At 57.5% G+C, this 26,247-nt stretch overlaps 1 protein-coding gene across 2 annotated transcripts in view; it reads left to right on the top strand.

Moving 5' to 3' along the window:
- The first annotated feature begins 2,464 nt into the window (after positions 1–2,464).
- The window catches only part of GAREM2 (GRB2 associated regulator of MAPK1 subtype 2), a 31,017-nt gene continuing 7,234 nt past the window's right edge, over positions 2,465–26,247 (top strand). The window contains exons 1-3 of one of the 2 annotated variants that reach the window (XM_032778832.2): positions 2,465–2,606; positions 22,689–22,819; positions 24,311–25,462. In XM_032778832.2, the coding sequence (XP_032634723.1) occupies positions 22,793–22,819; positions 24,311–25,462 (1,179 nt within the window). In that variant the 5' untranslated portion in view covers positions 2,465–2,606; positions 22,689–22,792. Of the gene's footprint in view, positions 2,607–22,632; positions 22,820–24,310; positions 25,463–26,247 lie in introns of those variants that run through there. The other variant, XM_075063421.1, reaches the window with a different exon arrangement.

Genomic DNA, 26,247 nt, shown 5'->3' on the forward strand with positions numbered 1-26,247 from the left:
ACAGCTGGGACAGGTGCTCAGGGCTGCTGGTAGGAGGTGCAGGGAAGGATCAAGGCCTGTCCCCGTGCTACAGGGCTCCTCTTGTTCCCTTCGCAGAGATAGTGGAGGGGGTGAGTGACAACAACGACTGCTCCTCATTCATCCTCCGCCAGTGGACCCACGGGACGGCCCACAGCCTGGAGTAGGGCAACTACGTCCACGGACCCAAGATCGACATCCCACTGCAGTACCCAGTAACTGGGTGGCCATCGGGGGTTGGGTGTGGCCTACTCACCAGGCAGATGCCATGAGCTTGCTTCCTGTGGGCAAAGGACCGCGGCTTCCCAGAGCCCGCTGGGGTGCCCAGCCACTGGGGGAAGGTGGTGGAAGTGCACTGGGCAGCCTCGCCTTGGGGTGGTGCATTCTGTGGTCAGGAGCTGGCACCATCCTAGAGTTCATCAGCTATGGCAGGTTCCCGGACTAGAGGATGTTGGGGCGCCAGGGGCTCAGAAATGCATGCTGCCGGGACTAAGCGGACTGGGTGTGAGGGGCTCCGGACGGGGCGGGAGTCCGGGAGCTCAGGGATGTATGCGACATGAGGGGATCCGGGATCGTGGTGGTGGCTCGCGGGCTCAGGGATGTAGCTGGCGTGGAAGAGCTCTGACGGTGTGCGCTTCTGGGGACTCAGGGGATTGCAGGTGCTCCTGAGACTCAGGACATTATGGGGCGTGAGGGCTCTGGGATGTGTGGCGCTCGGAGACTCAGGATGTGGTGAAACAGGGCCAGGATGTGCCGTGCTCCGGCTCAGGATTTGGCGTGGCCTCCCAATGGGCTCAGGGACTTGCAGTGGCTCCGAAGACTCAGGGACAGGTGGCACTGAGGCGGCTTGGATTGTGACGCGCCATACTGGACTCAGATCTGTGGCGAACAGAAACATCAGGGATGCTGCGCCATGTGGCTGGCACACACAGACTACCAAGGCCGCTAAACCAGAGCGGCCTTAGTCAGGACAGAAACAAAAAACACCCCCCCAAGTGAACAACGGGTTGGAGTGGTGATGACGCCATGACCCCTCGAGCCTATCTAAGGTCCTCCAGTGCCCGCCTGCTGCTACCCAGCTAGCGGTCTGCTCCTCCTGCTGGCCCGGAGGACGTGTGTCTTAGCTCAGTGATCAGTAGGCCCCCCCACGGATGGATGATTCGTCCGTCACTGACACATCCTCCAAAGGTGGACGGTTGCGCTCGCACGTCCGTTGCAGGTTATAGTGATCCCTGAAAAGCTCCGCGGGCTAAACACTCCCCCTGTAAGGCCGCGCGTCTCGTCCCGCGGCCAACCAGCTCTCCCTGACAGTCTCTCAAAAAGCCCGCACCCCGGGCGCTATTTTCCTCTGCATGGGAAACCAAAGGTCCCCACAAAAGTCAGTCCTCCCTCAAATTCCTCCACCAATGCCCCTGAGTCCCTCGGTAAGCCCTCTCTCCCGCCCATCTATGTGCGGCGCTGCAACTCCGGAACCAAGTGCGCACTCACCGCCAACTATTGATCCCCAGTCTTGAGCCTCCACGGCAGGCTCAAGGGTCTATACGCCCGGCCGCCACAGGTCCCTGAGCCCCCTGCGCCACCGCACATCCTGGGGGAGTCCCTGCCACAATCCCAACACCGCAGGTGGTGATCAATCCACATAGACATGCCCCTCACGTGGCGCAGCCATAGTCCCCTGTGGAGTCCGCTACGGTACTCCATAGCTCGCCTACAGTCGCCCTGAGAGTGCCCCCAGAGCGTCAAAGCCACTGCCGAACGTCCCAGCTGACGCCTCACGCGCTAGCGAGCCACTCCCACGCCCACCAGAACACCAGACATTCGGTACTTGGAACAGCGAGACTCCCTGCAGCCCGCCCAGCATCGGATCGGCGCATGCCCCACCATCACGGACACGATAGGGCACTCTCAACATCCCGGAGGAGCGCCCCTCCCCATGCCGGACTCACCCAGGATGGGCCAAGGCGTCGTACCACATGAAGAGCCGCTAACCCATAGTCCCCGCTAGTGAAAGGGTCCCTTCTCGCACCCCACGCCTGGCCCGGGGTGCTCAGGGCTGGCTGTGTAGGAGGCACAGGATGCTGGGGCAGGTGGGTGGTGTTGGGGGAGGGGGCAGGCTGGCCCGGGGTGCTCAGGGCTGGCTGTGTAGGAGGCGCAGGGTGCTGGGGCAGGTGGGTGGTGTTGGGGGAGGGGGCAGTCTGGCCCAGGGTGCTCAGGGCTGGCTGCGTAGGAGGCGCAGGGTGCTGGGGCGGGTGGGGGGAGGGGTCAGGCCTGTCCCCGGTGCTCAGGGCTGGCTGCGTAGGAGATGCAGGGTGCTGGGGCAGGTGGGTGGTGTTGCGGGAGAGGATCAGGCTGGGCCAGGGTGCTCAGGGCTGGCTGTGTAGGAGGTGCAGGGGGAAGGGGATCAGGCCTGTCCCCGGTGCTCAGGGCTCTCCTTGTCCCCTCTGCAGGAGAGTACGTGGAGGGGGTGAGTGACCAGGACGTGCTCCTCATTCATTCCTGCCGCCAGTGGACCACGGTGACGGCCCACAGCCTGGAGGAGGGGCACTACGTCATCGGACCCAAGATCGACATCCCACTGCAGTACCCAGGTACTGGGGCCATCGGGGGGTGGGGGTGGGGCCTCTCACCCAGGCAGTGCCTGAGCTCTGCTTCTGTGGGGCAAAGGAGCCTGCGGCTTCCCAGAGGCCCGCTTGGGTGGTGCCCAGCCACTGGGGGGGAAGGGTGGTGGGGAGGTGGCACTGGGCATCTCGCTCTTGGGGGTGGTGGCATTTCTGGGGGGTCAGGAGCGTGGCACCATCTCTAGGAGTTCAGCAGGGCCATGGCAGTGTTGCCGGGAGCTAGGGAGGGATGTGGTGGTGGCGCCAGGGGCTCCAGGAGATGGCAGTGGCTCCGAGGACTAAGGGACGTGGGGGTGTGAGGGGCTCCGGGACGTGGCGGGAGCTCCGGGGGCTCAGGGATGTAGCGACATGAGGGATTCCGGGATGTGGTGGTGGCTCCGGGGGCTCAGGGATGTAGCGGCGTGAGAGGCTCCTGGACGTGGTGGCAGCTCTGGGGACTCAGGGATGTGGCAGTGGCTCCGAGGACTCAGGGACATGGTGGCGTGAGGGGCTCTGGGATGTGGTGGCGGCTCTGGAGACTCAGGGATGTGGTGGCACAAGGGGCTCAGGGATGTGGCGGTGGCTCCGTGGGCTCAGGGATGTGGCGGTGGCTCCATGGGCTCAGGGATGTGGCAGTGGCTCCGAGGACTCAGGGACATGGTGGCATGAGGGGCTCTGGGATGTGGTGGCGGCTCTGGAGACTCAGGGATGTGGCGGCACAAGGGGCTCAGGGATGTGGCAGTGGCTCCAGGGACTCAGGGATGTGACAGTGAACCAACTGGGGTTGGAGGGGTGAGACTGCCATGACCTGACCTTGTCCGGGTGCCCGCCTGCTGGCTGCCAGTAGCGGGTGTTGCTGGCCGGAGGGACGTGTGTCTAGCTCAGGGTGATTGGTGCCACTGGTGGAGATTTCCCTGCTAGCTCAGAGGGGCGTTCGCTGAGGTTCAGGTTTATTAGTATCTGTGCCTGGGGTCCCTCCTGTGGGCCCGGCCCGGCCCGGCTTCCAGTCTCCCGGGCGCTATTTTCCTCTGCATGGGAATGGCCACATTTCTCTGCCCTCGTCTCTCCCGCCTTGTGGGGCGCAGCTGGGAACGCTCAGGTTTGATCCCAGCTTGGGGCTCTCGGGTGAGGGTCTCAGCCCGACCGGCCCCTCCATGCTCCTGGGGGCTGCACTCAAGCGGTTGGGTTTTAGCATAATGCCCTGGGCAGAGCCTGGCGCATCCCTAGCTGCTGGGTGCCGTGCTCGCAGCCCTGCCCCGTGGCTGGGGGGGCCACTCCCACGCCCCCAGAACACCAGACATTCTGGTACTTTGGGAACAGCGAGACCCTGCCCCCGCCAGCATGATCGCGCGTGCACCATACGGACAGGATAGGGCACTCTTCAAAGGGGCGTCCCCTGCCCCATGCCGGACACACCCCAGGGGAGGCCAGGCGTGTAAAGTGAGAGCTCGTGATGGGAATGGTTTCTGCACCCCACGCCGCCCCCTGCCTCTCCACGCCGGGGCTGGTTGCTGGCAGGCCCGGTGGGCTGTGCACAGGGGCACGTCCGTGTAGAGCAGCCCAGTTCCCTTGCCAGCTGCGGGAATCAAGCTGGGAACAAGTCGCCTTGTCCGTGTTTGTGGCTCGCGCCCAGAGCTGGACGCAGGGAGCCCAGGTTGGGGGAGGCTAATTGGGGGACTCCCCCGCCCTTGTTCTTCACTCTCTTTCTCCCCTTCCATTGTTTCCCTCCTGTGCTGCCCTAGTATTAACCCTGAACGTCCCTTCGTCTCCAGGGGGGCTCCAGGACTAGCTAGGCTTCGCTCCCCGGCTGTGTCCTTCTAGCTGGCTCCCAGTTCCAGGCGAGGGCAAGAGGCCAGCTCCCTTTCTCCCACGTGCCGCTTGCCCTGCTTCCGCCGGGGCTGAGTTCAGGGACTGAGCCCATCACAAGCCCATGGGGCGTTGCATGGTTCGCTGGAGCCCTGGCACTTCCCGAGGGGCCCTGGGGAGCTCTGGGAGGAACCAGCGGCTCCGTGAGGGGTGACAGGTAACTAGCGGGGTGGGGGAGCCCAGGTGAGTCAGAGGTCGGGGTCGGACAGGAGAGTCGGCTCGGCCCCTTGGCCAGATGGTGTGTGGGGGGAGGGACAGGACGGCGCCGAGCTCATTGCAGCCGCCCCCCTCATGCCCGGCTAAGTGCAGCCTCGCGGGTGATGAGTCCTGCTGATAAATAGCTAATGGGCTGTGGAGGCTGGGGCCATCACCAGGCCCAGGAGGAGCCGCGCGAGCGGGAGCTGAGAAACGTGTTAACCTGCTTTACTGGGCTCATTCCTGGGAGAGCGGCGGTGGCTTCAAACCAGCCCCGTTGCAGCCAAGGGGCCTGCGGCGCCTCCTGGGGGAGCCCCACGGGGCTGGGCTCCTGCCCCCTGCAAAGGCTCATGGGATTGTTTATGAAGTTCAGTAGCTTGGGCCAGGCCAGGTGGGAGTGGGTGACCCCCTACCCCGACAGAACTAATGCCCCTCAGTCCCGGCCTGCAGCCCCCCAGCAATCCCAGCCCTGGGCTCCCCCCAGCTCTGCCAGTGCCCCACAGTCCCGGCCTGCAGCCCCTCCAGCAATCCCAGCCCTGGGCTCCGCCCAGATCTGCCGGTGCCCCTCAATCCCAACCAACAGCCCCCCGGCTACCTCAGCCCTGGGATCCCCCCAGCTCTGCCGGTGCCCCTCAGTCCCAGCCTGCAGCTCCCCTGCTAGCCCAGCCCTGGGGTTCCCCCAGCTCTGCCGGCACCCCTCAGTCCTGGCCTCCAGCCCACGGCTATCCCAGCCCTGGCCTCCCCGCAAGGTTTGCCAGTGCCCCTCACTCCTAATCTACAGCCCCCCTGCTATCCCAGCCCTGGGCTCCCCGCCACCCCCGGTTCTGCCGATGCTCCTCACTCCTGACCCGCAGCCCCTGGCTATCCCAGTGTGGGTTCCCCCACAGCTCTGCTGGTGCCTCTCAGTCCCAACCTGCAGCCCCATGCTATCCCAGTCCTGGATTCCCCACACCAGCTCCCAGCTCAGCTGGTGCCCTGAATCCTGCCTCCTGCTATCCCAACCATGGGCTCCCCAGGTCTATTTATGCCCCGACACACATCCTGCTACCTCCCCAGCCCTGCAGAGCTCAGCCAATGCCCTTCCTTACTGATGCCCACAGCTTCCCCGTGCTAGTCCAGTCTTGAGCTGTCCCAGTACCTCTGCCCATAACTGGCCGCATCTCTGCTATTCCAGCCCTGGACGTCCCCCCAACTCTGCTGGCACCCCTTATTTCAGACCTGCAGCCTCCCTCATCACGGCAGTACTAGCCAACCGCCTGCACTTGTCCAGTGCTCCCCAGTCTCCTTCGCCACTCCTCAACTGATTGGTTCCCCAGGGGCCTAAAATCCCTAGACACGTCGTTCTCTGCCTTCCCTCGGTGAATGTAACCTCACCTGTATAACCGTACCTGGTGAGATAACAGTGCTGGCAATGGCGACACCCACAGCAGCATTCGGGGAAGCAGGGCAGCGTCACCGACATTAGAGGACACTGCGCTGAGGCTGGGCCCCTGAGGGACACATGCTGCCCCCTGGGTGCACCTACCAGGCACATGGTCCATGAGCTGATCTCTCCAGGCTGAGTAAAAGTTGACAGCAAGTGACACTCCTTGGGCACAGCTGGGGGCGGGACAGAGCAGCCGTGGGCGGGGCTAGACCTAGATGTGGGAGGAGCCCCCTCACTTGCTCCCATCACACCTCTCCTTAGACCTTGCCTCTGCCAACAGGCCTACAGAACATGGGATAGTGGGCTAGGCAGCCGGTGAGCCGAGACTACGGCCCCTCCTTCCGGCCCATCTTCTCCCCACTTGGTCGGTCTTTGATTGTCAGCACTTTGCGGGCGGCAACCAGCTTTTTCTTCCACGTCTGTGCCGTGCCCAGCACAACAGAGCCCAGTCCTGTAATAACAGAGCCTCAGCGGGGGCCAGTCAGCACAACTCTGTTCTCCGGAGAGTGACGCTGACTGGGTCCCAGGGGGCCATGCTCCAGGGATGGAGGGGGAGGCTCTGGGGCACCACATGTGCCGGGTGATGGCGGGACCTTGGCCTGTAGGTCTGCAGTGCTTCTCCCTGCAGGGCAGCAGGCCCGTTACTCTGTGGCTGGTGGGTGGGAGGGGGACGTGCTCTGCGGAATAAGGCCGCCCCTTGCTCTCCCTCATTCCCTTGCATGGAGCGCGGCTCGGACCTGGGCGGGTGTCCCCAGGTCTAGGCACTCGAGCCGCTCTCCTTTGGAAGAGATCTGAGTCTCAAACACCTCGGGGCAAGCGTGACACCCAGAGGGCAGGACATGGCACCGTTATGGGGCCGACCGCTGAGCTCCGTCACGGGTGAAACTGGAGGAGTCCAGGGAGCTTCTGGGTTTATGCCAAATGCAGCGATAGCAGGATCCAGGCTCCAGGTTCACCAGCTCAACCCCATTGGATGCTACACATGGAACAGCGGCAGCAGTGTCTCTGGGAAGCGACGTTACCAGAGCCATATGAGCAGCACAAGAGCAGGGCTTATAGGTTTCAGTCCATCCGCTCTCTCTGCACTGTGACCTCCCCAGAGGCAGCGCGGTACAGTGGGCGGGATGCTTGGGTGGGTTCCGTTCCATGCCGTGCTGTTGGGCAGGGATCTGCTTGCCGGTGTGCTAGGTGGGGCCCGGCAAGGCGCGTGCTCTGTAACTGCTGAGGACTTGGGCCTCCCAGGCTCTCGGATGAACCGTTTCCCTGCCACAGTGCTGGCAGCCGCTGCCGAGTAAAATCCCAACTGTCCAAGTGCCTATGGCATTTTCTAATCCCTCGTGGGGCGTGGGTGGGGGTGGGATAGTTCTGTGTGTGTGTGCGAATGAGCCCAGGGGCTGGGGGTGGGGCAGCTCTCCAGAAAGTGCCCCCTTCCCGGCTAGGAGCCAGGCAGGCAGCGAGCCGGGGCTAAGGAAGCAGCTCCCAGCTGCGGTTGGGTTCACCAGAGGCTGGGGAGGGTGGCTCGTGAGAATTTCAGAGTCATGCGTGGATGCCAGCTAACCCCCACTCATGAGAGCTCAGGGCTGGGACCCAGGAGGTTCTCCAGGAGACTCTCCGCTGATGCTGCAGTATTAGAGCTTTTATCCCCTTGGTCTGCAGGCCATGACAGAGCAACAGACACACACGTGACCAGTTGTGACTTCCCTAGGGAATGTAAAAAAGGCCAGCTGCAAGGTCCATCTAACCTAGTATCCTGTCTTCTGACAATAGCCAGTGCCAGGTGCCCCAAAGGGAATGAACAGAACACGTAATATCCTGTGTTGCCCATTCCCAGCTTCTGGCAAACAGAGGCTACAGACACCATCCTGGCTAATAGCCATTGATGAACCTGTCATCCAGGAACTTATCTAGTTCTTTTTTGAACCCTGTTATAGTCTTTGCCTTCACAGCATCCTCTGGCAAGGAGTTCCACAGGTTGACTGCGTGTTGTGTGAAGAAATACATCCTTTTGTTTGTTTTAAACCTGCTGCCTATTCATTTCATTGGGTGACCCCTGGTTCTTGTGTTATGAGAAGTAAATAACACTTCCTTAGTTACTTTCTCCACACCAGTCATTTCAATAGACCTCTATCCTATCCTCCCTAAATTGTCTCTTTTCCAAGCTGAAAAGTCCCAGTCTTATTAATCCCTCCTCATACGGCAGCCGTTCCATCCCCCTAATCACTTTTTCTGCCCTTTTCTGAACCTTTTCCAAGTCCAATCTATCTTTTCTGAGATGGGGCGACCACATCTGCACACAGTATTCAAACTGTGGGGGCACCATGGGTTTATATAGAGGCAACATGATATTTTCTGTTTCATTATTTATCCCTTTCCTAATGATTCCCAGCATTCTGTTTGCTTTTTGGACTGCCGCTGCCTATTGAGTGGATGTTTTCAGAGAACTATCCACAGTGACTCCAAGATCTTTTTCTGGAGTGGGAACAGCTAATTCAGACCCCATCATTTTATGTGTATAGTTGGGATTATGTTTTCCAATGTGCATTACTTTGCATTTATCAACAGTGAATTTCATCTGCCATTTTGTTGCCCAGTCACCCAGTTTTGTGAGATCCTTTTATAGCTCTTCGCAGTCTACCTAGGACTTAACTGTCTTGAGTAATTTTGTATCATCTGCAAATTTTGCCACCTCACTTTTACCCCTTTTCCAGATCATTGATGACTATGCTTAACAGCACAGATCCCGGTAGAAATCCTTGGGGGACACCACCATTTACCTCTCTCCATTCTGAAAACTGACCATTTATTCCTACCCTTTGCTTCCTGTCTTTTATCCCAGTTACCAACCCATGACAGGACCTTCCCTCTTAGCCTGTGACAGTTTACTTTGCATAAGAGCCTTTGGTGAGGGACCTTGTCAAAGACTTTCTGAAAGTCCAAGTTCCCTATGTCCACTGGTGACACACATGCACCATCCAGCTGGCCAATTCCACACGTGGCTCTGGGCCCCAAAGCACGAGGGAACAGGATTCTTTGAAGGCATGATGGAATGGATGCCCCTGGAACCGCTCCTGTCCTTTTGTGCACGTGGGACGTGCTCGCCTTCCATCTGCACACACAAGAGTGGGGGTGGGGTGTTTGTGCTTCCAGCTATGGGCCAGCCTCCACCCCCTTCTCACTAACATCCGTCTTTATTGATCTGATTGATTTGCTCAGTGCCTGGGATGTGCTTCTCGCAGCATGGGTCTCATCATTCAAACCCCATTGACCGGAACACACTGCTGTCAGCCAACGGGAGTGCAGAAAGCGCCGGCAGTCACAATGCCCGGCCGCACTGACAGGCTGCACCTGGGGCCTATCAGATCAAGGCAAGAGGATTCCAGAGAGAAGAGTCCCTGCCCCCCCCGCCCCGCCCCACAGGCCTACCCCCAGGTCAGCCCCAGCGATGCTGCTGAGCCCAGCTGTCAGGATGGGACGTCGGCAGAAAGAAGCATTCCCTTCCCCTGCATGTAAAGCACGTGGCTTGCGACCAGAAGGAGGGTGATTAGCCAGTGCGAGGAGACCAAAGTGTCACTTCTCCTCAGGGCGCGTCGTAGCACAGAGGGGTTTTCCCTCTCCAGGCCCTTTGCTGTCATGTGGTCCTGGCTCGGGCCCTTGGAAGGCCGGCCGGTCAGTATATTCCCCCGATTTACAGATGGAGAAACAGGCTGAATTGGAGACGTGCCCAAGGTCACCCAGCGAGTTGGTGTCAGAGCAGTCATTATACCTGGGGTGCTTCTGACTGTCCATCCTTTGCCCTTACCAGGGCTTCTCACTTGGGTCAGCAGAAGGGTGGGAACCTGGGATCTTCAGTGCTACAGGCAGGACTGTCGACTGTGTGAGCTCAAGGGCTGGCTCGGTAGCAGACGCTTGTCTCCCTGCATGGCCTAGGCACTAGAGGAGTGAGCGATGAGGTGCATCAGACCTCGCTGGTCCTTGGGACGCGAACCTTGCCTGAGGATGGTTCTTCTCTTCATCCCTCAAATTCCTTTGGGCTCATGCTATTCTCTTCTGTCAGACGTGTAACCTCGAATGTACATGCTCCTCCGAGCCTGAAAGCTCACCCTTTGCTGGTGAATTCAGTCTAGCCAGGTAAAAACCTCACCTGTCCCTCTTCTTCCTTTCAGGAAAGTGGAGAAAATCCTGGGGGATCGCTGGGCATTTTATAGACAGATTTGAGAGCTGTTTTCTATTGACTTGGGGTTGTGGGCTATCCAGGAAAGGAGTTTCTTCTCAGAGAAGTTCTCGAGGTTTGTAAGGGCGTTAGTGTAACATGGTGTTTGTAGGAGTGGGGCAACTTTGCTTTGTAACATTTAGGACAACTCAGTTTGGCCTTTTCTCTTCTCCCAGCCTGGTGTGGGGTTCTTTGTGTGGTGGAGCTCCCGGCGTGGCATTCTGCTACAAAGGATGCTGGGAAAGCAACAACAATGAAAACGTTCGCTAATCAAATGCATCCCAGAGGGGCTTGGTTTGTAGGCAAAGGAGAGTAAAGCGGCCGGGGGAGCTCTTCAATAATTCATCATTCTTCAAACATGCAAATCCGGGGCCTGAGTTTCTGAGCACTTTCCACCCTTGGCCACGAGGGAAATGCATGCGTTCCTTCACAGAGATGGCCACTCCCACTCCCCCAGAGGCACGCCCACTTATTTTGACTCCTCTCCCGTAGGTGCATTTTGCTGTTGCAGTGGAAGTTAATGGCAGCACAGAGGGTGACATAGCAAAATAATTTGCAGATGATACGAAACTACTCAAGCTAGTTAAGTCCCAGGCAGACTGCGAAGAGCTACAAAAGGATCTCACAAAACAGGGTGACTGGGCAAGAAAATGGCAGATGAAATTCAGTGTTGATCAGTGCAAAAGTGATGCACATTGGAAAACAGAATCCCAATTCTACATATACAATGATGGGGTCTAAATTGGCTGTTACCACTCAAAAGAGAGATCTTGGAGTCACTGTGGATCGTTCTCTGAAACTAGGGTGACCATATTTCCTTATGCTGAATACAGGACACCTGGTAAAATTACTCATATTGAAGTGAGTTCAATGGTGATCAATCAGAACGATGCAGTACAAACGTTCAAATTAACATCAAGTTGACTGAGCCCCTGTTAAAAAAAATACTGCAGAGTTGGATTCTTTTTATTTACCTTCTTATCTTTAAGGCTTTAGGGTTCACACAGGGTGGGGTGACACCCCCCACACACACATGGAGAGGTGACACACACACACTCCCATACATCTCTCTCACACGGGGGCTAACCAACCGACACACGCTCCCTGCCTGGCACTCTCAGCCCTCCATGCCTGGCTGGAAACGTTGGGAATCATTAAGAAAGGGATAGATAATAAGACAGAAAATATCATATTGCCTCTATATAAATGCATGGTACACCCACAGCTTGAATGCTATTAGAGGGGTGGCTGTGTTAGTCTGGATCTGTAAAAGCGGCAAAGAGTCTTGTGGCACCTTATAGACTAACAGATGTTCTGGAGCATGAGCTTTTGTGGGTGAATACCCACTTCGTCGGATGCATGCAGTGGAAATTTCCAGAGGCAGGTATAAATATGCAGGCAAGAATCAGGCTAGAGATAACGAGGTTAGTTCAATCAGGGAGAATGAGGTCCCCTTCTAGCAGTTGAGGTGTGAACACCAAGGGAAGAGAAACTGCTTTTGTAGTTGGCTAGCCATTCACAGTCTTTGTTTAATCCTGAGCTGATGGTGCCAAATTTGGAGATGAACTGGAGCTCAGCAGTTTCTCTTTCAAGTCTGGTCCTGAAGTTTTTTTGCTGCAGGATAGCTACCTTTAAATCTGCTTTTGTGTGTCCAGGGAGATTGAGGTGTTCTCCTACAGGTTTTTGCATATTGCCATTCCTAATGTCTGACTTGTGTCCCATTGTGACTTGTGTGCCATTGACCCCTGCCCTGCCCCGGCCACAACCTTGGAAGCAACCCTTCCCCAAGTGACATTAGCCCCATGTAGCATCTCCCTGGACATACACCGGCTCCGCGCCCGCAGCATTTACCAGGGCAAGGCAGAAGCTTAATTCTATTGCCTAGACCCCTGAGTAGGGAGGGGTCAGAGGGTAACACAAGCTGGGAGAGTCTGTGACTCCCCATCCAGCCGCTCACTCCCACAGGCCAGCTGCCTCACCTGCCTGGGCCCTGTCCCTCTGAGTTGGTGGTGCATGCAGCAGCTGTCGCAGTCCCCGGGCAGGGAGGGAGGCGAGGGGCCGCAGCCAGCCCAGAATCTCTGTCTGGCCCCCAGGGACACAGGTTGTTTGCATTTTGCATTTCACTCCTCCTGGGGCAGTGACTCTGGGCTGGTCAGTTTCACGTTGGGTTTATTCTCCCCGTGACTTTCTGGTACCATGGCCTGATGCTGCTGTTGTGTTGGGTCTCCAGCACTTCATAGAATATCAGGGTTGGAAGGGACCTCAGGAGGTATCTAGTCCAACCCCCTGCTCAAAGCAGGACCAACCCCAACTAAATCCACACCTTCCCGGGGGACAGGCTAAGCTCAGACCCCTGGAAACGTTTCTGGATCTCTGGGTCAGTCGTATCTCTTAGAGACCAAAGCTGAATCCACACATAGAAAAGTTTTTCATTGCAAGGCTATTGAGCCCTCAGCAGCCTCCTTCTTTTCCTGCCACTTCCATCCTTTAACCTCTGGGGAAATTCCCCTTCTTCTGCTGCACATGGAGGGCTGTTTTCCGTGCCTCAGAGTAGAATGACCAGACAGCAAGTGTGAAAAATCGGGGTAGGGGGTGGGGGGTAAGAGGAGCCTATATAAGAAAAAGACTCAAAACTCAGAACTGTCCCTATAAAATTGGGACATCTGGTCACCCCACCCCGGAGGGACAACCCATTTTTAAACAAGGCCTTGCACTTTGCCAGCTGGCTGGTAATTGGTTCCAGCCAATAGGCAGATATTGGCTGTGATTGCATGAGTATCGTTGATAACTGGTCTCCACCCCTGCTCTGGTCCTAGTGGTGACTGAGCTGTGCCGGGCTCTGCAGCACTTCGGGGCAAGCAGGAGTTTACCCCAAACAGTAGCTCCCCAAGGGGGTTGATTATTTTATTTCAGAAAACAGCTGGATGTCTCTAGCAGGTGGGCCTAGTGCTGGGAGCAGATGGCATGGGCCGGTGGCTCAGACCCTCCTCTGTGTACCCACATTCACTGAGACTAGCAAACTCAGTCCACTGGTGACCAAAACAGGATTTGAACCCAGCCCTCAGGCAGAGAAAGGCCGAGACCATCAGCCAGACATTAACCTTCCCAGCCCTTGTGGATGAATCCGTGCAAGGTGGATCGGCTGCAAGTCAGCCAGGGCTTCAAGCTGGTCAGTAGCTGGCAGAGCCTAGCGGGAGTGAGTCAGAATTTGGGGAGTGGGGATTGGTTTCTCCCCTCGGCCAGTATGGTCTGCACATCCCAGAGAGAGCTTGGCCCCTGCTGTCACCCTCCACCCCGTCACTACCGTCTGTCCCTGGCATGCTCGCCAAGCCCCCCAGCACACTTCGTTCCTGACCCTCTACAGGAAATGCTTACATGGGATCCTGGCTTGGATGCCAGATGGGACCAGACCCAGGGGGTGGCGCTGGCTGGCTGCCCACTGAGCTGCTTCCCCTGGGAGGCGGATCATGGACTCAGGAGTGGGTGTGAAGAGGTGGGCAGGGGATGGGAGGGAGGGAGGCCGCCTTCTGGTGGCTCCAGCCGCCTCAGCCTCGATCTCCCAATACGCATGCTGGATGAGGGGCTGCTGCTCTTGTGCATGGCTGGCAGCGGTGCTGGGTGACTGGTGGCCATTGGGCCAATGCGGCGCCGTGAGGCCGTGGCAGATGTGGCTCCGGAGGGGCTCTGCCTGTCAGCCCCCAGGGCCCTGGCTCTTGGCTCTATTAGAGGACATGGCGGGGATGTGTGTGCGGAGCAGGCCGAGGCAGGGCACAGGGACCCCCCCACGCAGCCCATTGGGGAGCTGTGGCAGGCGTGGCTGGCTTGGAAACGGAGCAGCCTGCAAGCAGTTTCCATGGCAATGGGATGTTGGAAACTGCGAGGGAGGGAAGCAGAGGGTCTGGGAGCGGGAGCTAACACTGCTGCCTGGCCGGGGGAAGGAAACGCCCCCCCCATGTGTCCTCCCCCCGTTCCCATGTGCCCATTCCCGGCTCTGCCGTGAGCAGACAGCCCCAGGCCTTGCCAGGGTTGCAAACCAAAGACCCTTGTGAAGCCCTTCAGAGGCTTGGGGGGCGGTGAGGTCTGTCTGTCTGTCCTCCCACTGAACCGGCATGTTGCGGGGTGGGGCACAGATCTCGGCTGTCCAGGGTCAGGAAAAAATGTTCTCCATTCGGGGCTGGTTGCCGGGCAGCGAAGGTTCCCAGATGGCATGGCTGGGCCTGCTGCCCGCCCAGGAGCCTCCCCCCCTGGGCAGCATGTTTCCTGCCAGTCACCCTTGCTGAGCCATGCAGAGCAAGCGGGTGAGGGAGCCCTGGCGTGGGACACCGGGAATTGGCTGACATTTGGCATTTCATCCTGGGAGCGGCAGGAGTTGCAGGGCCAGGGCTGGGCTACATGACCGCACTCTGGAGGGCGGCGGCAAAGGTGAGGGCAGAGGAGATGCTGAAGAGGAGGGAAGGAGCCAGAGAAACCCCAAGCTTTTTGGGCCCAGTCCTGAAGGGCACCGATCACCCTCTGTAGCACTTCTGCACTGACTCATGGGGTCACCTCTCCTTCGTCTTGATCTCCCTCCAGCCTGGGCAGACCCCGTTCCTGCCTCCATGGGATCCACCCTACCTCCCACTGCTTCCCTCCATCAGTGTCATCACAGTGGGCAGGTGTGACGTTATTGATATAAACTGGGACCATATAGAACATGGGTTGCAACCAAGGTTCTGTAGTGGCACCAAATCCTATGTAAAGGGGGTCATATAAGGTGTCTAAGACCAGGTTACGGGTTACTGGTTATGATTGTGCTGTCTGTATGTCTGTATCATTTCTGTAGTTGAAGTTATGAATATTGGCTGTGTACTGTCTGTATTTTAAATTGGTGCTGCAGTTCTGGGTGACACCCCAGACAAGCTGGTGTCAGCTCTGCTTAGCCTGCTTGATGGCCCATTAAGGACCATCAACTACACAATTGACCCATCGAGAGAAGGCGGATACGCCCTGTGACTCACTGGAGTGAGCAGAAACTGGCCCATGTGACTGCAAACTCCATTTTGCTGTAACTTTCCACAGTAGGAACAAAGGAGTGTTCTTACACCTGGAAAAGTCTATATAAGGCGAAGGCCTCATCTCCATTTTGTCTTCAATCCTGCTTCTTACCTCTGGAGGGACTTTGCTGCAAGCTGAAGCTCTACACAAGGGACTGATGACCCATCCCAGCAGGGAATGTTCTCCAGAGACTTGATTTGAACCTGCAGTTTACTCCATCACTGCTACAAGCCTGAACTAAGAACTTTGCCATTACTGTATGTAATTGATTCCAGTTAACTAATTCTAGCTCTCACCTCTATCTTTTTCCTTTTATGAATAAACCTTTAGATTTTAGATTCTAAAGGATTGGCAACAGCGTGATTTGTGGGTAAGATCTGATGTGTATATTGACCTGGGTCTGGGGCTTGGTCCTTTGGGATCGAGAGAACCTTTTTCTTTTACTGGGGTGTTGGTTTTCATAACCATTCATCCCCAGGACGTGTGGGACTGGTGGTGATACTGGGAGACTGGAGTGTCTAAGGAAATTGCTTGTGTGACTTGCGGTTAGCCAGAGGGGTGACACCGAAGTCTGTTGTCTGGCTGGTTTGGTTTGCCTTAGAGGTGGAAAAACCCCAGCCTAGGGCTGTGACTGTCCTGTTTGAGCAATTGGTCCTGATTTGGCACTCTCAGTTGGGTCCCGTCAGAACCACATCATCACAGCAGGAGAGAGCCGGGAGCTGCCGTGCAGCCGAGCTGCCTGCTCCCCTGTGGGCTCTCCTCTGGGCTGGGGAGCAGGGGGCACACGAACCCCAGGAGTTCCCAGCCCAGGACACTGAGGTGGGACAGCCCAAGCAGAGGCCTGGTGCTGGTGTGTGATGCCCAACATTGCCCAAGAATATTCCTCTCTGGGTTGGAGCCCCGCTTCCTCTTTGCTACCCAAGAGTGATTGAGCTTGGCTGGCCCAAGCAGCTGCGGGAAGCGAACGCTAAGGGCGCAGGGTTGTGGGGAACCCAGATTATCCACCCGTATGTGTTGTTGGCAGCGTTGCTGCAGCCGTGTCGGTCCCAGGATGTGAGTGAGACATGGTGGGTGAGGTGATATCTTTTACTGAACCAACTTCTGCTGGTAGAAGGGACGTGCTTTTGAGCTCCACAGAGTCTTCTTCAGTGTGTCTGCACTAAACACAAGGTGGGACAGACTACTAAGCACAAGTGGTGCACACATGCTGCAGGAGATGACTTAAAGTGAAGTGGGCAAATGAGGGTTAGCAGGCAGCAAGGTGTGTAATGAGCCGTGAAACCAGTGTTTCTGCTAAGTCCGTGGTGTTTGGTGTCCAGCAGTTACAAATTTAAGTTCCCAGACTCATCTTTTCCAGGTGTTATGCAGGTGTCCTTTGAGGATGAGCACTGAGAGGACAGATATGGAGTGATCGCTTTGTGGAAAGTTCACCCACAGGTGACGGGGTGTTATTGTCTTTTGTCATTTTTCTGCATGCGTTCCCTTGAAAGCATAATGTTTCTCTAGTTTCACTCAGAGAGTTGTTGTTGGGGCATTGTATGCACTGATTGTGGTACACGACGTATTGTGATGGGCATGTGTAGGACCCATAGATCTTGACAGGTGTGTCGCAAGGGGCGTTGATCATTGTAGCCGTGGTGATATGTATGCAGGATATGCATTTGTTGTTCTGGCAGAGTCTGGTGCTGCTTCAAGTTGGTGGGTCCTGGTCTGTGGGGAGCTTGCTTCAAAGGATGAATTTGGCAAGGTTGAGGGGTTGTTTAAAGGCCAGGAGAGGGCTTTCAGAAGGCTCAGGAAAGATTTCTTTCCGGCTGTAGTCCCCACTGAATATGGGTCGTAATTGTTGATATCCCACGTGGGTTCTAGCGCAGTGGTAGGTGACAACTAGAGGTGTGCAGTCACAGGGGGGTTTATTTCCACGCTGAAGCAAGTTCCCTGAATGTATTTAGATGGCCCATTCCATGATCCAATCTACTTCTCTGTTTGGTGAAGGCTGCTTTGGTTGTGTTAAGATGTGTATCCTGGACTTTCTCCTCGGAGCATGTTCTTTGGTATCTGAGTGCCTGGCTATTGATAAGAGATTCCTTGGTGTGTTCGTGGTGGCTACTGGATCTGTGGAGGTAAGTGGGGTGATCCAGGGGTTTCTTGTGTGCAGTCATTTGTAGGGTTCCACTGATGAAGCTGATTGTGGTGCCCGAGAAGTTGGTGTGGGATTGTTCTAGAAAGAGTTTGATGGATGGGTGGTGGTTGTTGAAGTTGTGGAGCTGTCGTAAACAGATAGCTAAGGGTTAATGTTCTTGTACCTGTAAAGGGTTAACGAAGGGAACCAAACACCTGACCAGAGGATCAATCAGCAGACCGGATTTTTAAAAGCTCAGGGAGGGAATGTTTGGGTGTGTGTCCCTTTGGGTGTGTCTTTTGTCTGTCTCTAGGGTATGAGAGGGGTCTTTCTATCTTCAAGCTTCTAATCTTCAGTTTCCAAGTTGTGAGTACAGGGATAAGACAATATAGGTTTTTATATTGTTTTTGTATTTACATGTGTGTAGTTGCTGGAATGTTTAAATTGTATTTCTTTTTGAATCAGGTTGTTTATTCATTTTTTCTTTTAAGCAATTGACCCTGTATTGTCAACCTGATACAGAGACTATGTTTATGTGTTTTTTCTTTCTTTTTATATAAAGCTTTCTTTTTAAGACCTGTTTGAGTTTCTCTGGGTAGGCTAAGGAACGAAGGGAAGGGAAATTCTCTTTGTGTGTTAGATTTTACAAAGGGTGAATCTGTGCAGCCTCAGGGAAGAAGGAAGGGGGGAAGGTGAATTGTCCTCTCTGTTTTGAAAGTCAAGGAGTTTAAGTACAGTATCGTCCAGGATAACCAGGGAGGGGGAGCCGGGGATGAGGTAACGAGGAGACAAGGGGAAGGGGTTGTTTCCCTTTGGTGTGAGACTCAGGGCCTCTGAGTCTTGGGGTCCCCCAGAGAAGGTTTTGGGAGACCAGAGGGAGCCAAGCCCTGGAATCCTTGGCTGGTGGCAGCGATATCAGATCTAAGCTGGTAATTAAGCTTAGAGGGTTCATGCTAGCTTCTCAGTTTATGAACGCTAAGTTTCAAATCTGAGTAGGAAGCTACGACAGAAGCCTACGAGGGAGTTTGGGTCATCTGTCCAGAGGGTGAATTTATCATCGGTTTATCTCAGGTACATTGTTGGTTTTGTTGTGCATTTTTACAGAACTTCTTCCTCAAGGTGGCCCACGGAGAGGATGGAATATTGAGGATCCATCTCACTACCCCTGGCTGTTCCCATGGTTTGGCAAAGTGTTTGTTGTTGAACTGTTGTTAATCTGATGAGGTACGACAAGGACAAGTGCAGAATCTTGCACTTAGGATGGAAGAATCTCATGCACCGCTACGGACTAGGGACCAAGTGGCTAGACAGCAGTTCTGCAGAAAAGGAGCTAGGGGTTACAGTGGATGAGAAGCTGGATATGAGTCAGCAGTGTGCCCTTGTTGCCAAGAAGGCTAACAGCGTTTTGGGCTGTATAAGTAGAGGCATTGCCACAGATCAAGGGACATGATCATTCCCCTCTCTTCGACATTGGTGAGGCCTCATCTGGAGTACTGTGTCCAGTTTTGGGCCCACACTACAAGAAGGATGTGGAAAAATTGGAAAGAGTCCAGCAGAGGGCAACAAAAACGATTAGAGGGCTGGGGCACAAGACTTATGAGGAGAGGCTGAGGGAACTGGGATTGTTTAGTCTGCAGAAGAGAAGAATGAGGAGGGATTTGATAGCTGCTTTCAACTACCTGAAAGGGGGTTCCAAAGAGGTAGGATCTAGACTGTTCTCAGTGGTGGCAGATGACAGAACAAGGAGTAATGGTGTCCAGTTGCAGTGGGGGAGGTTTAAGCTGGATATTAGGAAAAACTTTTTCACTAGGAGGGTGGTGAAGCACTGGATGGGTTCCCTAGGGAGGCAGTGGAATCTCCTTCTGTGACGAACTGGGAATGTTCTTAATGTTTTCTCTGAATACTGTGTTGGTGCCTCTGGTTCCCCCATGCAGTTCTTAAGTATCTAGGTGGTGTGATAAGGGTGTAGGGTTGCTACAGAGCAAAGGGCCAGTGTACATAAATGCCTGACATTCTGTCTCCTGGCAAATGATGGCCTGGGCCCCTCCCCTGCGAAGGTGCCAACTGAATGTGTTGGAGAACAAAGAGATCAGGTGACCTCCTGGCCCGGGAAAGAGACAAAGGCCAGAGAGGAGGGGCTGGAGTGGGGTTTAAGTTTTGAAGCTGGCTGGGAAATGGAGAGTGGTGCCCCGATGGGGCTTGCGCTTCCCAACAGGGCTGTGGCCTCCCTGGGGGCCCCAGATGGACCTAACTTAAGCAGGTCCTGCTGTGCCTGCAAGACCTGTCTTGGACTGTGTTCCTGTCGTCCAAATAAATTTTCTGTTTTACTGGCTGGCTGAGAGTCATGGTGAATCACAGGAAGCCGGGGGTGTAGGGCCTGGTCTCCCCCCACACTCCATGACATCTTTCTTAGAGGTTTTTAAGGCCTGGTTTGACAAAGCCCTGGCTGGGATGATTTAGTTGGTGTTGGTCCTGCTTTGAGCAGGGGGTTGGACTAGATACCTCCTGAGGTCCCTTCCAACATTCTATGATTCTATGGAATGTGACACTTTTGTGAGTGAGGATGAAATGGGTGAGTATGGCGATGGATGTGGGGTGGATTTCCAAGCTTTGTCCATTGTCTTGCAGATATTTGAGGCAGGCAGCAATGAAGGATGTTGGTGTATAGGGAGATATCTATGGTGGTGAGGATGGTGTTCTGAGGGAGGTTGTTAATGTTCTGGAGTTTCTGGAGGAAGTTGGTCCTGTCCTGAAGGAAGCTGGCCCTTTGTGTGGTAAGTAGTTTGAGGATGGTTTCTCTGAGTCCTGTTTAGTAAGAATTCCATGGCCAGATATGATGGGTCTGCCGGGGTTCCCTTGTGTATGTATCTTGGAGGGTCCGTGGGGTGGCTTCGTGGGGGATGAGGTTGTAGAGTTTTTCTTGGAGTTGCCTGGAGAAGGATTTGATGGTAATTCTAAATTCTTGTGTGAATTGTGATGTGGGGTCTTCTGTGAGTTCTTTATAGCAAGGGGTGTCACAGATTTCTTTGCTACCTTCGTTAACGTAGTCATCCTGAGTCAGGGCTACAATAGTTCCCTCATGTCTCTAACCTGTACGTGTAACACACTGGTAAAGTGAGTGCTGTATCCCCCTACTAGTGGCTGCTCCACATCAAGGGTAACAGCCCACTACTGCTGCCAGCTAAGGGAGTTACTCTGCTGAGCTTCAATGCTGAGGATAACAGCCTACAACTGCTGCCAGTTAATGGCATTACTGCATCATACACTACTGCCGCGAGCTAAGGAAGTTCGTGCCTTGGTGCTGAGGGTAACAGCCTACTGCTGCTGCCAGTTAAGCAAGCTACTCGGCTGTGCTTTGGTGTAGTAGGTGTGTATGTTACACACACACAAACACACATATATATGCTGGAAGATCTTGCACAGTTGTCCAATCAGGAAAGGGAAACCCATCCCCTATGGTCTATGAAGAAGTAACAGGGCTTAATTTTTTACCATCAGTGCAGAAAGAGCTCTGGGCCAAAAAAGCCCCACAACAAAACAGCTTATGGAGCCAGTAGGTGCCCAGGGATATTTGCAGAGGGTGAGAGGGGCAAAGGGGCCTATACCAGGCCAAGGTGAAGTCCCACTTCTGCCCAGAGGCCTGACATACTCTGGGCCCCGGTGAATTCTGATTGGCTTGGCGGGGTTGAGAGCCAGGTGCTGGGCTGGCAGCAGAGGTGATGCTGGAGCACAGCGGATCCGCTGGGAACGTGTGTCAGCTTCCCTCGGCCCTGCTGTGGTTTGTGCTGGGCCTGGGGAGCTGCGTCACACGGCTCAGTTCTGTCTGTGGAAAGTCTGCGTGTGCAGAATACACCGTCGGCCCTTACTTAGTGACATCACCAGAGCTGCAAGTGCCCCTCTGCTCCGGCTCAGGCAGGAGGGCCGGGCGGCCCTGGGCTGCCCCTAAACCCCTGGATCTCAGCGGCTCTCCTGGAGGATGGGTGTTAACTCGTTAGAAAGTTTCTAAGCTAATCAGAGGAATAACTTTAGCACAGACCCCCCCACACCCCTGATCATGTAGCACTTGGCGGGGAGCTGGGGGGACTGGGAAGCACAGAGGCACTGAGGAGGTAAGGGGGCTTGAGCGGTGCCCCATTGCCCCTGTTGGCAATGGCTGTGTATTAACGTGCCTGGCTGTGGAAGGGGGCTGACCTCAGGTCTGTGCGAAGTGAGCTCTGGGGACGTCGCCTTTGCTGAGCAGGAAGCACTTGGCCGTGGCCCATTGATCCAGCCGGCTCTCCCTCTGCTCAGGGATTTCCTGCTCCCTCACCATGCTGGGGGGAGGTGGCTTTCCCGTAAGAGCCTCATCTCTGTCTGCCCCCTTCCCTATGGCCAGGAGGGTCCCTGGGAGGAGAGGCAAAGGGCTGTGTGAGTGTCAATGGGCTTCGCTGGTATAGGGATAAAAATCAGGGGACAAAATTCGCCATCCTTTCTGAGGTCACTGGAGTGACCCGAGGGATAGGTTTGGCCCCATGGCCCTGCCCTGCCCCATAGGCCCCGTTAGCCTTGGCCCTTCACCCACATCCCAGCTGTGGGCATTCACCTGGTGCCTGCCGAGGGGGGCTGGACAGTTCCTCTTCTCCCATTAGCTCTGGACAAGCTGTGCTGTGTCCTCCCAGGCCTGGGCTGTCCCAGCAGGGAGGATCGTGCGAAGGCCAACCTGGAACCGGCTTCCAAAGGCCACTTCCCCATCAGTGAATGTACCCACCTCTCTTCTCGGGCACCCTCTACTCCCCATTGCAGTGAGCGTGGGTGCTGCAGGTCCTGAGGAGGGAGGGAGAACCGGGGCTGCTTCGTGAATGAAGCCTGGGGCAGGAACTCCCAATATTTGCATCAAGGGGACCCCCTCCTGGGGAGGTGGAAGGTGCGGTGGTACTAAGCGCTGTCTGGTGGCCTTTCTCATGGACGGGGCCGCTGGGACCCCTCTGGGGCCGGCTTCACATGGATGCCCTGGGCTTGCATTTTCCGTGGGCAAACGTGAGCTCTCCAGGCAGGGATCCGAGCGGCAGACCCCACAGGCCGTTGCTAGGTGAACCCCACCCTCCCATGCTGCCTGGTGGCTGATCCATCGAGCACACCCAGTGATGGAGCTGGGACCTGCCTGGGGAGTAGGGCAGGGCTTGCAGGGCTGCATGGGGCTGGGTCTCTTTCCATTAACCGGGGCTTTGGGCTGGGCCGTTGCAGGGAAGTTTAAGCTGCTGGACCAAGACCGGGACGTGCGGGAACCAGTTCAGTATTTCAACAGCGTGGAGGAGGTGGCCAGCAGCTTCCCGGACCGCGTATTCGTCATGGAGGCCATCACCTTCAGCGTGAAGGTCAGCGCCACGCCAGCACCCGGCCCAGCACCCACCTCGGCACTGGGCTGGCTGGGAACAGGTCCCTCGGATCCGCCTGGGGCCCAGCGGCCTCTGGTCGGCACTGGCTGTGCAGGAGGGCTGTAGGGAGCAGCGCTGGGAGCACGGCGCCAAGGAACCACGGCCTGGGCCCGCTCTGCTCAAGGCAGGCGTCTGCTCCAGGCCGGTGCATTTGGTGTCCTGTCCCAAGGCACCCAAAACACTCGTCTGAGCCACAGACATGGCTGCTTCTTTCTTGGCCCCTACAGCCTCATTCATCCCTTGGGGCCTCTGAGCTGCACATGCCCCATACCCCTGCAGTGCCAGCCGCCTCTGCAGCCCCATTCACCCCTTGGGGCCTGGGTGCTGCCCATCCCCCCTGCCCCTGCAGTGCCAGCCGCCTCTGCAGCCCCATTCACCCCTTGGGGCCTGGGTGCTGCCCATCCCCCCTGCCCCCGCAGTGCCAGCCGCCTCTGCAGCCCCATTCACCCCTTGGGGCCTGGGTGCTGCCCATCCCCCCTGCCCCTGCAGTGCCAGCCGCCTCTGCAGCCCCATTCACCCCTTGGGGCCTGGGTGCTGCCCATCCCCCCTGCCCCCGCAGTGCCAGCCGCCTCTGCAGCCCCATTCACCCCTTGGGGCCTGGGTGCTGCCCATCCCCCCTGCCCCTGCAGTGCCAGCCGCCTCTGCAGCCCCATTCACCCCTTGGGGCCTGGGTGCTGCCCATCCCCCCTGCCCCCGCAGTGCCAGCCGCCTCTGCAGCCCCATTCACCCCTTGGGGCCTGGGTGCTGCCCATCCCCCCTGCCCCTGCAGTGCCAGCCGCCTCTGCAGCCCCATTCACCCCTTGGGGCCTGGGTGCTGCCCATCCCCCCTGCCCCCGCAGTGCCAGCCGCCTCTGCAGCCCCATTCACCCCTTGGGGCCTGGGTGCTGCCCATCCCCCCTGCCCCTGCAGTGCCAGCCGCCTCTGCAGCCCCATTCACCCCTTGGGGCCTGGGTGCTGCCCATCCCCCCTGCCCCCGCAGTGCCAGCCGCCTCTGCAGCCCCATTCACCCCTTGGGGCCTGGGTGCTGCCCATCCCCCCTGCCCCCGCAGTGCCAGCTGCCTCTGCAGCCCCATTCACCCTTGCGGCCTCTGTGCTGCCCATCCCCCCTGCCCCCCACAGTGCCAGCTGCCTCTGAATCCCCATTCATCCTTGGGGCCTCTGTGCTTCCCATCCCCCCTGCCCCCCACAGTGCCAGCCGCCTCTGCAGCCCCATTCACCCCTTGAGGCCTGGGTGCTGCCCATCCCCCCTGCCCCTGCAGTGCCAGCTGCCTCTGCAGCCCCATTCAGCTCCCGGGGACCATGTGCTTCCCAGCCCTGTGCCCTCCATTTCCAGCCACCTCGCTGGCCCCATTCACCCTTTGGTGCCCTTGTGCTTCCCAGTTGTCGCCCCGCTTGGCCCTGTTAACCCGGTGCCTGTGTCCCCCCCGCCAGGTGGTGTCCGGGGAGTTCAGCGAGGCCAGCGAGGTCTACAACTTCACGCTGCAGGCGGGCGACGAGCTGACGCTGATGGGCCAGGCCGAGATCCTGTGCGCCAAGGGGGCGAAGGAGAAGTGGCGCCTCCCCACCCTCCTGCGCAAGCTGGGCCGGGCGGGCCCTCTGGGCGGCAAGCCGGCGAAGGGCAAGGTGCCTTGCCTGATCTGCATGAACCACCGCACCAACGAGAGCCTCAGCCTGCCCTTCCAGTGCAAGGGCTGCTTCAGCACCCGCAGCCCGCTGGAGCTGCAGATGCGGGAGGGTGAGCACACCATCCGCAGCATCATCGAGAAGGTGCGGCTGCCTGTCAACGTGGCAGTGCCTGGCCGGCCCTCACGCAACCCCTACGACCTGCACGCCATCCGCGAGGGGCACTGCTACAAGCTGCTCAGCATCATCTCCAAGACGGTGGTGCTCTGCTGCATCCTGCGCAAGGAGGCCGTGGTGCCCTTCCACGTCCTGCTGCTGAGCGACATGCCCCACTTCGCCCTGCCCGAGGGGCTGCTCTGGGGCGACCCCCAGCTGGAGAAGCTGGTGCAGGACAGTGCCGCTGTCTGCCAGGAGCACTTCGACCCCGATGAGTACTCCAAAGCCGTGCGGGAGGCCAAGCCCGACCTGTCGGAGGAGTGCGCCAGCCCCCGGCGCATCCGCCTCAGCCTGCAGGGCTGCGCCCGCGAGGAGCTGGCCCCGGCTTTCCAGCGCCTCTCGGTCTGCATCTATAGCAGGGGCTCAGCCCACACCCCCGAGGACCCCCTGGCTGTGCCGGGTGGGCAGCCCCAGCAGCTGCTCCTCCCTCGCCACGAGCGCTCGGCCCTGGCTGACTTCTCCGACTCGGAGCGGGAGTACGTGACACCCAATTGGGCCGAGCCCGAGTTCAGGACTCAGGAGCCGCTGGAGATCCCCTATGAGGAGCTCTGGACGAACCAGAACCCGGAGAACTTCTCGGAGCCCAACGGCAACCGGCCGGGGCTGGGCAGCGCCAACAAAGGGCAGCGCGACCTCATGTCCTTCACCGCCTCCTCTCCACTGGGCTCCCCGCACCACCCTGCCCTGCCTGGGCAGGAGCCTGTGGGCGAGATGCCGCCTCCCGTCCCACCCAAATCCGAAGCGGTAAGCGATCCCTTTGGCTTTTGGAGTTCTGCCACCTCCGTTCGGCCCGCACCTGACGCCCCATGGGAAGGCCACCCTCTGCACGAGCCACACCTGGGATCCCTGCGCTAGACAGAGCCAGGCTGTGCAGCTCGGCCATGCTGCCCCAGCAAGGCAGCGGCAGAGCCAGGGAGGGACCCAGGAGCCCTGCCCGGCCTCAGGTGCCCTAGGTTGGGTGAAATTGTCCTTCGGTTTCTGCATCTTCCCTGCACCCAGCCGCTGACTCCAGACCCGAGCTTCGGCCACAGGAGCTGTCAGCCAAGCTGACCCAGGGCCAGGCAGCCGCACGTGACCCAGAGCCGCCCAGCGGCTGCGAGCAGGGAGCGCACCCATGGTGATACCCTGCTAGGTCAGAGCAGCCCCTGCGGTGGAGGAATTAGAGCCTGTGGGTATGTACAGGGGGAACCAGGGCTAAAAGGCTGTCACGGCAGGTGTGTGTTTTAAGGACATGAGGGAGAGGGTGAAGGCCTGGCTGGCCTCATGCCCCTGTGTAGGCCAATATGCCCTCACTTCCGCCAGCCATGGGTTTGCTCCCTTGGCCTCCAGGCTCGGGATGGAGCAGGCCAGGGGTGGTGGCTGTGACTCATCGCTGGGAACGTCCTGGCCCCGCTAGCCGGTGGCAGGAGCCTGTGTGGAGCTGGTGCTGACTCTGGGTCGGTCCTCTCTGCCGAGCCCCGGGGACTGGGAACGTCCTGGCCCCGCTAGCCGGGGGCAGGGGCCTGTGTGGAGCTGGTGCTGACTCTGGG

The sequence above is a fragment of the Chelonoidis abingdonii genome, chromosome 3 (genome assembly GCF_003597395.2).
Source record: "Chelonoidis abingdonii isolate Lonesome George chromosome 3, CheloAbing_2.0, whole genome shotgun sequence".
Classification (NCBI taxonomy): domain Eukaryota; kingdom Metazoa; phylum Chordata; order Testudines; family Testudinidae; genus Chelonoidis; species Chelonoidis abingdonii.